The following is a 13,831-nucleotide window of genomic DNA, read 5'->3' on the forward strand; positions in this document are numbered from 1 at the left end:
GGACCTTCAGAGCTGATGCACTTCCCACAACTCCTTCCTGTATTTATTTTTGACAAAAGTAGGGTCATATTTTTACTACATGAAACAAAACTGGTTTTAATTCTAACATAGTACAATAGGTGTCCGCTTATGCCCCCAGTCTCCCACTAATCCACTCTGCAGTTGCTGCTTCTGATGTATGCCCATTTACTATCTTCTCTGAATCACCCATTTACAAAACAGCTGGAAGAAAAATACATGCATGCAAATACCACTTCTACACATGCAGATAATGGGTACTTTATATACACCCAGGGTTTTGACAAAACGCCCTCTACTCCTGAAGCTTCTGAATCCGTATGGGAATTTCTTAAAGTGTTCCTGTGGCTTTATGCTGTGTTTATTATTCCAGTCTATCAGCACTCCACACAAAGGGATTCACTGCTTTCTGAATAGTTACTCCCTGTAAGATAAACTGAAGAGACAACAAACACTACAGTTAGCCTTGCAGTCCAGCCAGTCAATTACCTTGAGCTTACTCCCATCCAGCTGAAGAAGATGCTCCCCGTTAATGTTTTGGGCGCTGAATTCTGAAACATACTGCTCAAGGTTCAGGCTCATTAACCAGTGGGACACCTGCTGCACGCTCCACTCCTGAACAGCACGACTCTGATACTGACTGTGCTTAGGAGACTGGCCATCGTCAAGGATCTGTGACAAAAACATGCTGCATTATTACTGAAAGGCAACACAATGAGTATCAACTTTTCTGTGTACAAACCGCCAGCATCACAGCAGAGGTATCTGCGCTATCTTTATGCCACAATAACTATTTCACACTGCTTTATCACATCTGTATCTAACCAGCCATCCAAGAATTGGTACAATGTACCCCAAAAGTCTTCCATCTATAAATAGAAGAAGATAAAGGAACTGGCATTCCTTTTAACCAACAGGAACTGAAATGGCCAGGTGGCACAATTCAAAACAGGTATGCTTCCTCACAAGATTTTTATCCTTCAAATTAGAACATTTCTAAAGGATGCATTGATTTCTGCATTCCACTTCCTGGGCTCATTCACAGACCTTTATGATGTTTTTAAGCTATAAAGCAAGAAATTCAGGGATGGGGAACCTCAGAAACCCACTCTACAGTTCAAAGTGATGACATCAAACAGCCAGTGAGACTGATACTATCTATGGAAGACTATGAGATGACACAGAGGAGTGGTAAGGAACACAAAGCAATTCCACAGCCCTGGCCCTGTTCTCATCATGTTGTGCCACTGCTGCTGCAGAGGAGAGCATGAACACAGCACCAAGAGGGGCAGGTGGGGCATCAGCTGCTGGGGCAGCCCCACGTTCCTGACCTGCCACTTTATTTCACCCAGAGGTATGTCAGTGAGGTCTGAAACAAAAGCTACTGTGTCCCAGCCATGGTCAGAAAGCAGCTGTTATGGGCTGCAGCAGCTGCCTGCTGTTAGAGCAGCTTTTACACTGGGTTAGATGATCTGGGAGTTCTATCAGCTTCTGGCTGACCAGTTCTCAGGGCTGGGGAAAAGATGGTTCAAGCACTATTTTTTCCTTCTCTTATTGCCAGCAGGAACTCGGTGCAGCTGATGCTTGGCCTGGTGGATTTGCTCTGACACAAACCCTCCTCCCCCTTCCAACATAACTGCAAAATCTGCAATTTGCTATGGCCTTGAAACCTCCTAGCAGGAAGGAGAGGGGAACTCAAGACAAGCAGAGAGGAGGCAGTGACATCTGCATGTTCTGCTCGAACAAGGGGGTTTGCCACACAACACCGTAAAACAAGGAAAGTGAATCTGCAAATGATGTGGTATATTGGCACGCGATGGTCACACGATTCACCACAACAGCACACTAGTATCTCACCTCATCATCAATCATATCCAGGCTCTGAGTGAGGGAGCAACAAAGAAATGGGAAAGAAAAGCATTATAGAAACAAAATACAGAACATGTAACAGCATGTAAAAGTTCAGGCAAGGGCAGCACCAAGATTTGCAAACAGATATGGCTACTCAAAACCAAAGAGATTTCTTTAAAAAAAATTACTTCCAGAAGCAGAGAGGTTATGTTGAAAGCTCAGCACAAATGATTTGGCAGCCAAACCTGAGACTGTGTCAGTGAAACCCCTTTAGAGTTTCTACGCTTGACACCCTAGAACCAGTGGGAATCTTCCTGATAGCTCCATTTCCAAGGAGCAAAAGCTCCTTAATTAGAGGAGAAAAACCCTTTCATTTTTTTTTCATCTCCTTCAAATAATTATGATCTGCCAGAGAAGCCTGAGCAAAGGAGTGCTTGCAGCAATAGGCTAGGAAAGGCTGAGGGGCAATGCTGGCCTAATCCCCTGCCAGAGTGGTTGTGGAAGCTCCCACTGCAGCTCTTGCTGAACACACCGCCTGATTCAGAGGCTGCAATTTGGCACAGCATAGGATGGGGAAAACACATTCATTTTTATAGACCTGTTCCGGCTCAGTATTTTAGAAGTGATAAAGGAGAGAGCTGAACAAGCAAAATGAAAGCATTTTCAAGCTTTTAGTTCAATACCACTGGGAGCAGAGCACTGTCACATTAAAATACTTAAGGAGAATGAAACATGGTAAGAGAATGAAATGTACTATTGAGATAGTATTAACACTAAATAAAGTCTAAAAGACAACTTTGTAGTTTTCAGCTATTCATAGAATACAGAATTCATAGAATTCACTCTATATAGGAGTGTCTACATTCTCCTATGATTGTTATAAATTTTTCCCCTTTACTACCTGCAGGAAGTAACCTCTGAAGAATGGTTGGGTTTATAGACTTGCATGTTGTCAAACGGTGTTGCATGGAGCAGCTCTCATTCTTTAAACCCATGCAAAACATGTAGGCACTAATAGAACAAACCTATCTATCATACAAAAAAAAAACATATGCACTTCAAGTTCCTCCTCTCTAGTAAAAAACCCTGACTGCAACCTCACATGAAAATGTAAAGCTCTTAAGGAGTACAAGGAGAAAGACACAGGTTTCTTGAGTCCAAAGGACATGTCAACTACTGTCAAATTGTGCAACTTCACCAACAACCAAGCTACAAAACTAGTATCTTAAGAAAAATATTTTCAGTATATTATATTCAGCTCAATTATGTCACCAATTTCCAGGGTTTGGAATGCTTTTTCACATTAGCATTGTTTGAAAAAACTCTGGTTTGAAGTAACTGAAGTCAAATCCACTGTGCAAAGCAAGCACAAAGAATGCAAAGTGGATTAACACATATACATTCTAACCAATGTACATACATTCAGGTACAGTAACACACATGTTATTTTAATGTATCAGGGTAAAAATTAGCCTAGGTGAAAGTGCCTGACATCTCAACTATATTTACCAAACTATACTGTATGTTTATTATCTCAAAACTGTCTCAACTATATCTAGTGTACATTTATATCTATCTGTGGGTCCACATGTACATACTTTGAATGTAGGGAAAACATACTGAAATGTGTGAGGATATAGCATCTCTTAGGAAACAAACACATTCTACTTTCCTACAGTAATATCATAGGACCTTTATTTCAAATCATAATTATACGAACAAGAAAAATAATAATCTAGAAACCAACATTAATTTTCTTCTCCCTTCTATTGCCTAGAAAATATTCCTTTATTATTTGAGTAATTAGGAAGCAAAATGCTAGTGGAAAGGAAACAACTATTTCACACCTTAATTTCATTAGCATACCTCATCTGATGACAGTGCTAAGGAGTGTGAGAAACCTGGGGGTTTAGGTTCTGCTCCTAAACCACTCAAATCAGCTGAACTTGTGCTGCTGGGACTGAAGTCATCGTTGAATGTGAAATTCTGTGGAGAAAAACATAAATGAGTTTGAATGAATGAACAGTCTCATATGCATATCTAAAAGGGAAATTTGCTTTCTGTCTTCCAGGTTGGCATAGCTCAGGAGGGATTTCATTTACCAGACCAGTTATAATACACATGAGGAAGCCTAATCTTTAGTATTGTTAATATTTATAGAATACACTGTACTTTTACCACTGTATACTTCAAGACATACCTTTGCCAGCTTAATGAGTCAATGAATAGCAATGGAGTCTGAAAGCAATTTCCAGACTCCCTCTTTAAGATGCTGGCTCTCATCCTGGAACTGAATTACTGCTTCCGCAGGTTAATCACTAGCATTTTACTGTCCTCCAAATATTTAGGACAAGTGTAGCACAGGCAGTAGCACAAAGAATAGGACAGAGGATTAATTAGCTGAGAGAAGTGAAAACTGCTACTGAGAGAACAAAGAGAATATCCTGTGAATCCATTTCTGAGTCCAAATAACCACCTAGAAAAGTGAAAGGAACCTCCCTCTTTGCCTATTCCTTTAGAAAAACTGAAATTGAAAGTATAAGAGATCTTTGGACATTGAGTGTTATTTACTGAACTAACAGCCATAAAACAAACATCACACCTTACAGCAAAGAACAGCAAAATAATGTATGTATTTTACAGCAATGCAGCAAAATTACCATCAGAAGAAGACAAAAATTAACAAGTATTTCATATTAGAGTGAGAACCATAAAGAAACCCAAATCTCTGTATCTAAAAAAATAATGACACCATTCTTTTTAACTTGAGCACACACTTTATGACAGAGAGACCTCTAATGTCCACTCTAGTCTAATAGCTAAATGAATAAAAAATTCAATTCACCTTTGATATTCAATTTCAACAAAAAAAGGATCCAAACATCAAAACCAAAAACAACACTAAAAATATTATCTTTCTATCCCCCCCAAGATATTTCCTGAAAACCAGAAGTCTTTTAAAAATATCAAGTGCTGGTCCTTATAATGTTGATGGAAATCCAACCAAATACTGGTACCATGCTGTGCTTTAAAAATCTGAATAGCAGTATAGGAACTGTTAATTTAAGAGCCTGCAAACTTTACAGAGAACATCAAAATATTTTTGTAATCAGTTTTCTCACACCTACATTGAGAATTCCTGTTCTGTTTTTCTGAACTCTTTATAGAGGAGAAGAAAATCAGAGCAGCTTCCTTAATATGCAAACTTTTAGCCCCCACAGTGTTCTTAGGCCAGGAGTTCACCAGCTCTACCTCCTGTTGTGTGAAGAACATCTTTTTCTAAGTACTTCGATTTTTCTTTCACCTCTATTTTGTGCAAGCTTCAGCTTTATGATGAATTTAAGTCTTTAAAATTTAATTTTCTATATGATAGCAGGACAATCCCCACAAAACCACCCAACCTAATAGTAACAGTAAAAGGAGGTGTTTTTCCCTATTTGAAAATTGGTGAAATTTGAAAGTTACTTTTATGCAATACTTGTTTAAAGGCACAAATAGGATTTACATGTCTAATCCTCATCTTTCTTTTTCAAAAAAAACTGGGTAACTGATTAGTTTCTCCTTAAACTTCAGAGATTTCACCTGTGGCCTTCTGTATCAGTCTGACTTGGACTGGTCAGCCCTGTGTTGCTCTCCCCACCAGATAACGTAAGCACAACTATGACCTTGCGCACCTTGGTGGACAGCAGAAGTTAAGGTATCAACAGCTTCTAGTATCATAAGAGTAAGAAATGCCTGTGCAAATTACTATTATGTACATGCATGTATTGGCAGAAGACAGAGAAATTAGTTTTCTGATTCATATTCCTCTACATAAAGTTGAGAACCACATCTGTTTCTTTTTACCAGACCAATATAAAAAGTCAACTCCTGCAAGTTATAAGAAGATAAAGGCAGGGAAGTATTTTCCAGAAGTGAAAATAAACATGAAAAAGCTAAGGATATTACCAGAACTAAGGGTTATTTGAGTTATCATGCTGAAACATTCATGCACATAGAAAGGAATCACACAGATGTATTAAATTGCGGTAGTTCATGTTTACAGTTCAAGCATCTTCATATAGAGAATTAAACCCAACATCCAGCATGCATGACAAACAGATTACATTACTGGGGGAAAAAAGGCAGATGACTGACGGCATAGAGCATTTCTTCACTTGCAAACATCTCATTTGAACATGGGTAGGTACTCCCACAGTCAGTCCTGAAGAATGCAGAAAATACCCGTAACTGAATACACAAATCTAGCATTTGTTCAGTGGATCCAAATGCTAATTTCCACTGGCACCACTTGCTTTCGTTACGGTACAGCACACCACAGTTAGTTTACTGAATTAATGTACATTAAGACAGAGTAAAAAGGTAGAATGGGGAATGGTACAATGACAGAGATGTTCTGTTTGGATGCGCTTTTACCGTACAATGAACATCATGCTCTGTTTATTGTAGTAGTCACATATTGGCTTGTTCTTTTTCCAGGAACATGAAGCCAATTATGCCACTCAACACAGTGGGAATAAGGTAGTTTTTATTTTCTACCTTTGACCCTTTTTTAGCTGGACTTATATTTTCAGAAGAAGGCTCAGTTGAGCTGGCGGATGATGGCAGGTTGCTAGAAGAATGGGATCCCTTGCCACTCTCTCCATACCATGTGAATGGTACACAGTGTGGGAGAGAGGAGGATCGATCTGCTACAGATCTAGTGTTTGCTGATTTCTGCAGCATCTCTCTGATGGTCCTGTTTAAGAGAAAGGAGCAGGAATATGTGTTAGATTATAAAATAAAATAAAACAAAATGCTAGAAGCAGTTAATTGTGAAAAGGGTGACATTCCTAGTAACTGCGACTAAAGAACTGAGTGGCACACGGCTGGTAGGGGCATGCCTGAAATCCCTCTTTTAGCAGAAGAAAAATGTGGGTTCTTTTGATTCCGTTTTTAACTTAAGCTCTCTTAGACAGCATGCACACAGCAAACGGAGACCAACACCAGCTGAAAATGCTTGTACTCCCACCGCTCAGATGTGAACTGGCTCCACTCAAAAAGCCACATGTTATGTTGGTACTTTTCTGAGCCCCAGTGGTAAATCAACATGATTAGATTAGACTCAGCACTGACCCAAGCGGGCTCTGGCTCCCAGAGAATGTCTGGCTTGGATTTTGAGCACAGGCAGAATGGCAGAATGAATCAGGTGCTTCTCTATCCATCTATGGGGATGTGCCTTTGTTACAATAGCTAAATACTGATAAAAATACTATTATCTTGAATTTATAGTTATTAAATATTAAAAATATTAATACAGAAAAAATTAAAGAAACACCTTTGTGATATTATCCGTTTCTCTGCAGTAACAAGGATTGCAGTGGATAATATGATCAAGGCAAAGGTAACAGTTATAAAATAAAATAAATGCCAAAATTATTCACTACATATATGTCAGCAGTACAGTATGTAAATTAAAAATAACTATGCAAAATATCTGCCTCAAAGAACTTCTGCATATGTCATATTCTCCTTCTTTTATTTATATTAACATATCTATTACTGTTTCACAGCATTGTACTTCTACTGCTCTTATCAGCCACCAGTAAACTGCAAGTATGTAAATCTCCCCTCAACTTCTACCTTCTGGAAGCTTCTAAATCATTATTATCACAATCACTAGACCTCTTTATATTGTGATGCCTCTTTTTTGAATGGATGAAACTGAAGCTGTCAAAGGGCCCTCACCCATGGAAGCATAAGGATTCTTCCTCCCTTTCAGCTACATAAGGAAAGGTAGATGCATCTGACCCAGTCCCGTACTCCTTCCTCATCCGCTAATCTTGCTTAAAAGTAGAAAGAAAAAACAAATGATGCTGCCCAAATCACCTAGCTTCAGGCAGGGGAATATATGTTTCTTACTTAAATGGGGAATTTTCTATATATGCAACATTAGTGTTAGTCTTAGGAAGTAACTGAGGATTTTATTCACAGATCGTGAGTGCTACTTTTTGGCAATGGCAAAATAACACATGCAACATCCATCTGACAGCGTGATTAATTCTACCTCAATCAGTCACTGTAATGGACATAATTATAACAGGATGCTGTCTTTTGATCATCACTATCCTTCTTTCAAAGAGCTCGTACAGCACTGGACTGTAAAGAAAACATCCTCACATTTCTTCTGAGGCAAATTCTGTGGAGTTACTAACAAAGGAAGTGACAACGGGTGTTTAAAAAGCTGTACTGAAATAATAACATTCCAGTTTACAGAGGCACAGTGAGAATTACAAATGCTTATGAATTTTGACTTTGAAAACAGTATTAAAGTTTGCTTTTAGTGACTGTATCCAAATACGGAAATATTAACAAACAATATAAATTACTGGTTTATTAAATGGTCTACTAAGCAACTGACCTCTACACTGAGATCTGCTTTCTCTAAGTAATATACCTATGCAGTCTCACAAATATCTATTACACGCTATATCGCTACAAGGAATATAATCAAGTTCAAGTATACAAACACGTATACATTCCTTTTCCCCACCCTGTAGCTTAGTATTTAAATGCTGCATGATATGTAATACCCTGCTAAGGGCACTAGCTGCCTTACAGCTACACAGCAGGGGAGAGAATTTGCTTTAACAAATCTCTCCCTGTCACTAGGGACATCCAGCAGCAAACATTAGTAACTCCAGGTCACGCTGCAAGCAGACACACCAGTGGAACCAAATGGAACAGGTTTTCTGACACGAGCACAGAGGCAATGACTGCTGACTAAGATCACTGAAGATCCTGCCAGATATTTGCAGGATACAAATGTACAGATGTATGCTGAGGCAGAACATGGCACTTCAGTAGTGTGCCTGAGGGATTAAGTTGGAAGTTTAAGGCTTCTTTGCTTTTCTGATTTTCCGGAGCTATGCAATGTACTTGTCACTGTGTCTCCATATATTAGACTGTCAGCAAAACTCTACAAATTGCTACATACTGGCTTTCTAGCACAATGATTTCCTGAGTAGCATTCAGAGTTTGCTTTCTTCTGATAGCTCTTTTATCACTAGGTTTTATTTTGCATTGTTTTATGTGCAAACTGTTTCTGAGTTGCTCTGTTCTTTCTAGACTTTCAGAATGTATTAAGTTAGTGCTCCTGATACTAACTTGTATTTCATACCTGGAACCAGCTATCAACCCTGTAGCTATGATCTTGTTAAATTCACCAGTATGTGAGGAGAGTAAAAATTTACATTAGCTTTTGCAGAGAAGAGTGCTTCCTGCCATTTTGAACATTCATTTATTCAGAGTCCAGTTGCTGGTGATGTGGTCTCATCAGATTTCACAAGGTATTAAAAATTCCTTCCCTGAGAGTTGGTGATGTAACAAATGCATTCAGCATTTTTTCCTATCTATTTTCAATTCATGATGTTCACTTCCAGCACCAAGCCCTCCTGAAAGCATGCCTGATGTGGGTGCTGTGAAGCTGCGGTGAACAGCTGCTGCCCAACCTTGCTTTGGGGGATTTTAGAAAAAATATGTGGATTTGTGTCAACATTTCTGGTTCATGGGTATTATTAACTGAATGTTTGTGCATCTTGTGGGTCAGCTCCGATAACCTATTTCTGCAAATCCCATTAGCGAATGCAACAGCAGTAGTGACGCCACGATATTATAATCCTCCAAGTATTTTTAGATTAAATGTTAGCCTTTTGTTAGTTAAGAAATATGGGTTTGTAAGCTCAGAAGGTCATCACAAAGCTTAACACTTATTTATATGAAGTCAGTGGGACTGTTAGTGTTCCCATCTGCTAGGATGATTAGGTTTTTTCAGTGTTACTGGCATATCATTTCATGCATCCTCAGTGTTTTAGCCATACCTACTGCAGTAGGTCACCCTAATAGCTTCTTTCTCTTTCCGCTTCTTGCCCTTGTTTGAACTCCTTCTCAAGGGAGCCCTACAACAATATTAGAAGACATCAGGAAACTTCTTTGAAATTTTACTTTCAACCCTTTTAATGAAAAAAAAAGAAACATTTGAAATAAAAAAATGCTTACCCAAGATCTGCAAGTTTTCGCTTTAGTTTCTCTGTATGCCCTAGAATAGGGCTAGTTGTTCTTGCTGCCTGAGCACATGTGGCACCATCTAGGATACATTTGTACACGGAAGAACGTACATTATTATTTTTAATTGCTACTGATAGCTATTCCATTTTTCATCCAGAACAGTTGTGTATTTTTTCATAATTAGATATGCATACATGTACACAGATGTGTGGGTACGATTTAATTAGGTGAATTATTCTCATGTTTAAGAAGACAGTGTGAAGTGGAATAAAAATAAATATTTTCAGAATTTGAAAATGCACACAAAGAAATCTTATTTCATTGAAGAAAATTAAAAGTTAATTTTGGTTGAGTTTGAATGAATATGTAGGAAGTCAAACAATATAAAAGATGTACAGGCAAATATTACAGTGAATCCATTCTGAAACTCAGCTGTAGCCACTTAAGTTTCCTTTTATAGAATTCATTTGGTATGTATGATTTACTTCCAAAATGACTCCTGAAACCCTTTCTTGAACTTTGGAGCCAAGAGTACCTTTTAGGATGGACACGTTAGGTAACAGTTATCTGTTTAGCTTGAACATCTTTGTTAAAATAAACATCTAACTTGAAATTCAACCATTCTGAATTACAAAAGCATTAAAAGTAGATTAGTTAATAAATTTGCCCTGAGATATCTAGCAATTTTTGATCTCTTCTGCAAACACTTAACAGCCTAAAGAGGAAACAGCCTGCAGTACCTATAAAGTCAAAACAATGAATCTGAGTCTGCAAAACATCCTGTGAAATCTATATGGCAGCAAAAAGAAAACACAGCAGCTGAAAAATTCAGACACAGTTTCTGTGATTCTTAAACACTGAGTGTCCCCAGATACTCCAGAGGAAGCAAATGAAGGTCAGTCACTCATGTCACTTGCAGTTTGGTGACTTTTACAATGTGACCTCAGATGTACAGTGACTTTGAACTGAAAGCACTGCTGGGTTTGTGGATTTATCCTACTGTAGCTGACATAAATTGAGCCTTCAGAATTAACCCAAAATCCTGGAGCACTATCGCATAGTCAACTATGTGTACAGAACTTCGTATGTTGCTTTGTGAATAATATTTGGCCAAGTTTTCATTCAAGTAAAAAATTCGATGTGCAACTGCTTCATACATCCCAGGACAAGCAGGAAAATAAGGCTATACCCACACTCTAAAACCCACACTGTTTCTACCAACTCAAGTCCTTATATTAAAAAAAAAACATTTAAGAACAACTGACAAGTAACCTCATGCCAAAAGAGCGAACAAAAAAAAGGGTAATATGAAGAGTGACAAAAGCAAGGCAAAGTCTCCAGAGAAGAAACCCATTCCCCAGGAAGGCTGAGGAACTCACTTTGCATCAGCCCTGCACTTTGCTTAATGTTTATTTTCACACTAACTATTCACAGGGAAGTGGGGCTTGGGGGTCAGGAGGCAGTGGGCTTTTTTGAGAAACTTCTTAAGGACAGCAAATGAAACTCCAAGGTCTGCTGCTTTTGTGGTGGGCAAATAATGAAAGCATTTAGTAGCTGGAGGTTTTGCTGCTGTAGTAGAAGAAACAGTCTGGAAAGCTCACAAGGGACATGTACTGCTACCTGGCATGGCAAATTTCTATTTGGGCTCTTGTATCACTCTGCTCCCAGTCATACACAGCTTGGCCCAGCTGGGTCCTTTGAATAATGACAATTTGCTGGCGAAAACATTCATGCTGGCTATGGGATATAGTGGAAGATGGATAGGCTGGGTACCAAGATCAGCTTCAGTGGCAGAATAGATTTGAATCTACAGGGTCTTGCACACAGAATCATAGAATGGTTTGTGTTGGAAGGGACCTTAAAAATCATCTAGTCCCAACCTCCCAGCCATGGGCACACATTCCACTAGACCAGGTTGTTCAAAGCCACATCCAACTTGGTCTTGAACACTGCCAGGGATGGGACAACCACAGCTTCTCTGGGCAACCTATGTCAGTGTCTCACCACCTTTACAGTAAAGAATTTCGTCCTAATGTTTAATCTAAATCTACCCTCCTTCTGTTTAAAGCCATTCCCCCTAGTTCTATTTCTACATGCCCTTGTAAAAAGTCCCTCTCCAGATTTCTGTGCCCACCCTGGATGGGCACATCTTCCCTGATTCCTTCTAGTTCTTCCAAGAAGGTGAGGGAGAGTCAATTCCTCACAACAAATGATGAAGAAGCTGCTTAATACATCGCTTTCAGGCTCACAGAGCTGCTGTAAGCAATCTGTGGCTCATGGATGCAAAAGGAGACTAGACATAACTTTCTACCCCAGTGTCACAAGAGTTGCAGCCAGCCTCAGATCAGCACAGCATTGCCCATAGGGATCACCTCAGCTGCCTTGACAAAGGTGCTGCTGCACCAAAGAGGCAGAACTGAAGAAAATAATTACACACATACATGAAAAAGTTGTGCTTAAAAGACAAATAAGCAAAATTCCTCATCATTTTGGATGCCATTATCACATGCCACTTCAGCTCTTCCTACAACGCTGCAGGATTTCATAAGAAAAATACAACAGACAAGTGTGAGCTCGCTAACACTCACTTTTGCTAACGAGAGATTAATCAGTGGACACACACATGTCCACAGATATTCTCTCTTTCTATGTCAAAAAAATCCCTTTCTGCACACGCAGAACAAACACAATAGCCCTTTTTATTTTCTGACCTGTTATGAGATTGACAGCCAAATTAATAATCAATTAAAACAGCATCGCTACAACACTTGTTGCCACACAACTGCTTGTAGGATATTTCTTTTTGTAGGGCATACTGAATGCAAATTTTCCTTTAGAAACTAAATTGGTCTGGTTAATTTTCATGTACTCATCAGAATCTGATACACCCAAAAGCACTGGCTGTTTACTTAACAGTCACAGTGGGGAAAGCATGAAGTGATATTTAGACAGAGATTATTTTTCAAACCTAAAATGGAAAGAGTTATACAGTGGGTGGACTATAATACGCTCTTCCTTACACTACAAGGCTGGGCTCCACTAAATTGCTATCAAGATATTTTTCATACACCAGTTGGAAATGGAGGATTTGCAACTCCACTGATAAACCAATCATACACTCAAGTTGACGTTTGGAAAGTCACATTCTTATGTTCACACCCTTATTTTTACTTGCAAAACTCAAATACTGACTTTAACTTTGATTCATTAAGAATTATACAATTGGGTACAGTTAGAGTAGCAATTTCAGAAACCATGGACTAGCCTGTATTAACCTACCCCAAATTCAAAAAACTTGATTAATCTGTACTTTAAGAATCTGTGCGAAAGCCATGTATGAAGGTGAAGAAAAAATTTGTAAATCAATGGCAAGTCTTTTCAGACACACAGACAAACAAAAATCCTCAATAAATTGTTCTTTTCAGTTAATTTAAGTAAGGCAAAGTCTGTTATGAACCTATCCAGAGGTATTCCCACAGTCCTCACTCATAAACAATTTTTATCACGTATTTTAACTTATGTGACAGTTTGAGAATACAAGGTGCATAGCTAAGAATGCCGAAGCTGTGTAAAATGCTATTTTTCACTTCACAAGGCATCTGAAAAGGAGGACTCAGTATTCTGTGCTGTATCTTATTGTTAATGCCTTTAATAAACAGTGTCTGAGACGTGCACCTGAGCTGGCTACGACTGCATGATGTTTTATGCATCTTAAGCTGAATTAAATAAATAACAATGCGGCCAAGCTCCCCCAACAAACTACTTTGTATTTTTTTCTGTGAACAAAAAGTCTCCAGACATTAACCTCTTGTTTGATCTCAGACTACGCCGCCTCTCAGCAATTAAGAGCCACAATCTGTTATTCTTGCTTTACACTCCTTTCCCCACCCTTCAAAAAAATCACCTAGTAGTGCCA

The 13,831-nt window shown here is 38.8% G+C and overlaps 1 protein-coding gene across 4 annotated transcripts in view; it reads right to left on the reverse strand.

Moving 5' to 3' along the window:
• The window catches only part of PPP1R9A (protein phosphatase 1 regulatory subunit 9A), a 139,860-nt gene that overhangs the window by 6,826 nt on the left and 119,203 nt on the right, over positions 1 to 13,831 (reverse strand). The window contains exons 14-19 of one of the 4 annotated variants that reach the window (XM_062604983.1): positions 9,907 to 9,994; positions 9,729 to 9,806; positions 6,409 to 6,607; positions 3,736 to 3,855; positions 1,876 to 1,899; positions 508 to 690 (exon numbers count right to left, since the gene is read on the reverse strand). In XM_062604983.1, coding sequence (XP_062460967.1) covers positions 508 to 690; positions 1,876 to 1,899; positions 3,736 to 3,855; positions 6,409 to 6,607; positions 9,729 to 9,806; positions 9,907 to 9,994 — 692 coding nt within the window. The remainder of the gene's footprint in view (positions 1 to 507; positions 691 to 1,875; positions 1,900 to 3,735; positions 3,856 to 6,408; positions 6,608 to 9,728; positions 9,807 to 9,906; positions 9,995 to 13,831) is intronic. The other 3 variants (XM_062604984.1, XM_062604985.1, XM_062604986.1) reach the window with 3 other exon arrangements.

Source organism: Pezoporus occidentalis, unplaced genomic scaffold (genome assembly GCF_034315485.1).
Source record: "Pezoporus occidentalis ecotype Australia unplaced genomic scaffold, CSIRO_AGI_Poc_V1 ctg9, whole genome shotgun sequence".
Taxonomy (NCBI): Eukaryota; Metazoa; Chordata; class Aves; order Psittaciformes; family Psittacidae; genus Pezoporus; species Pezoporus occidentalis.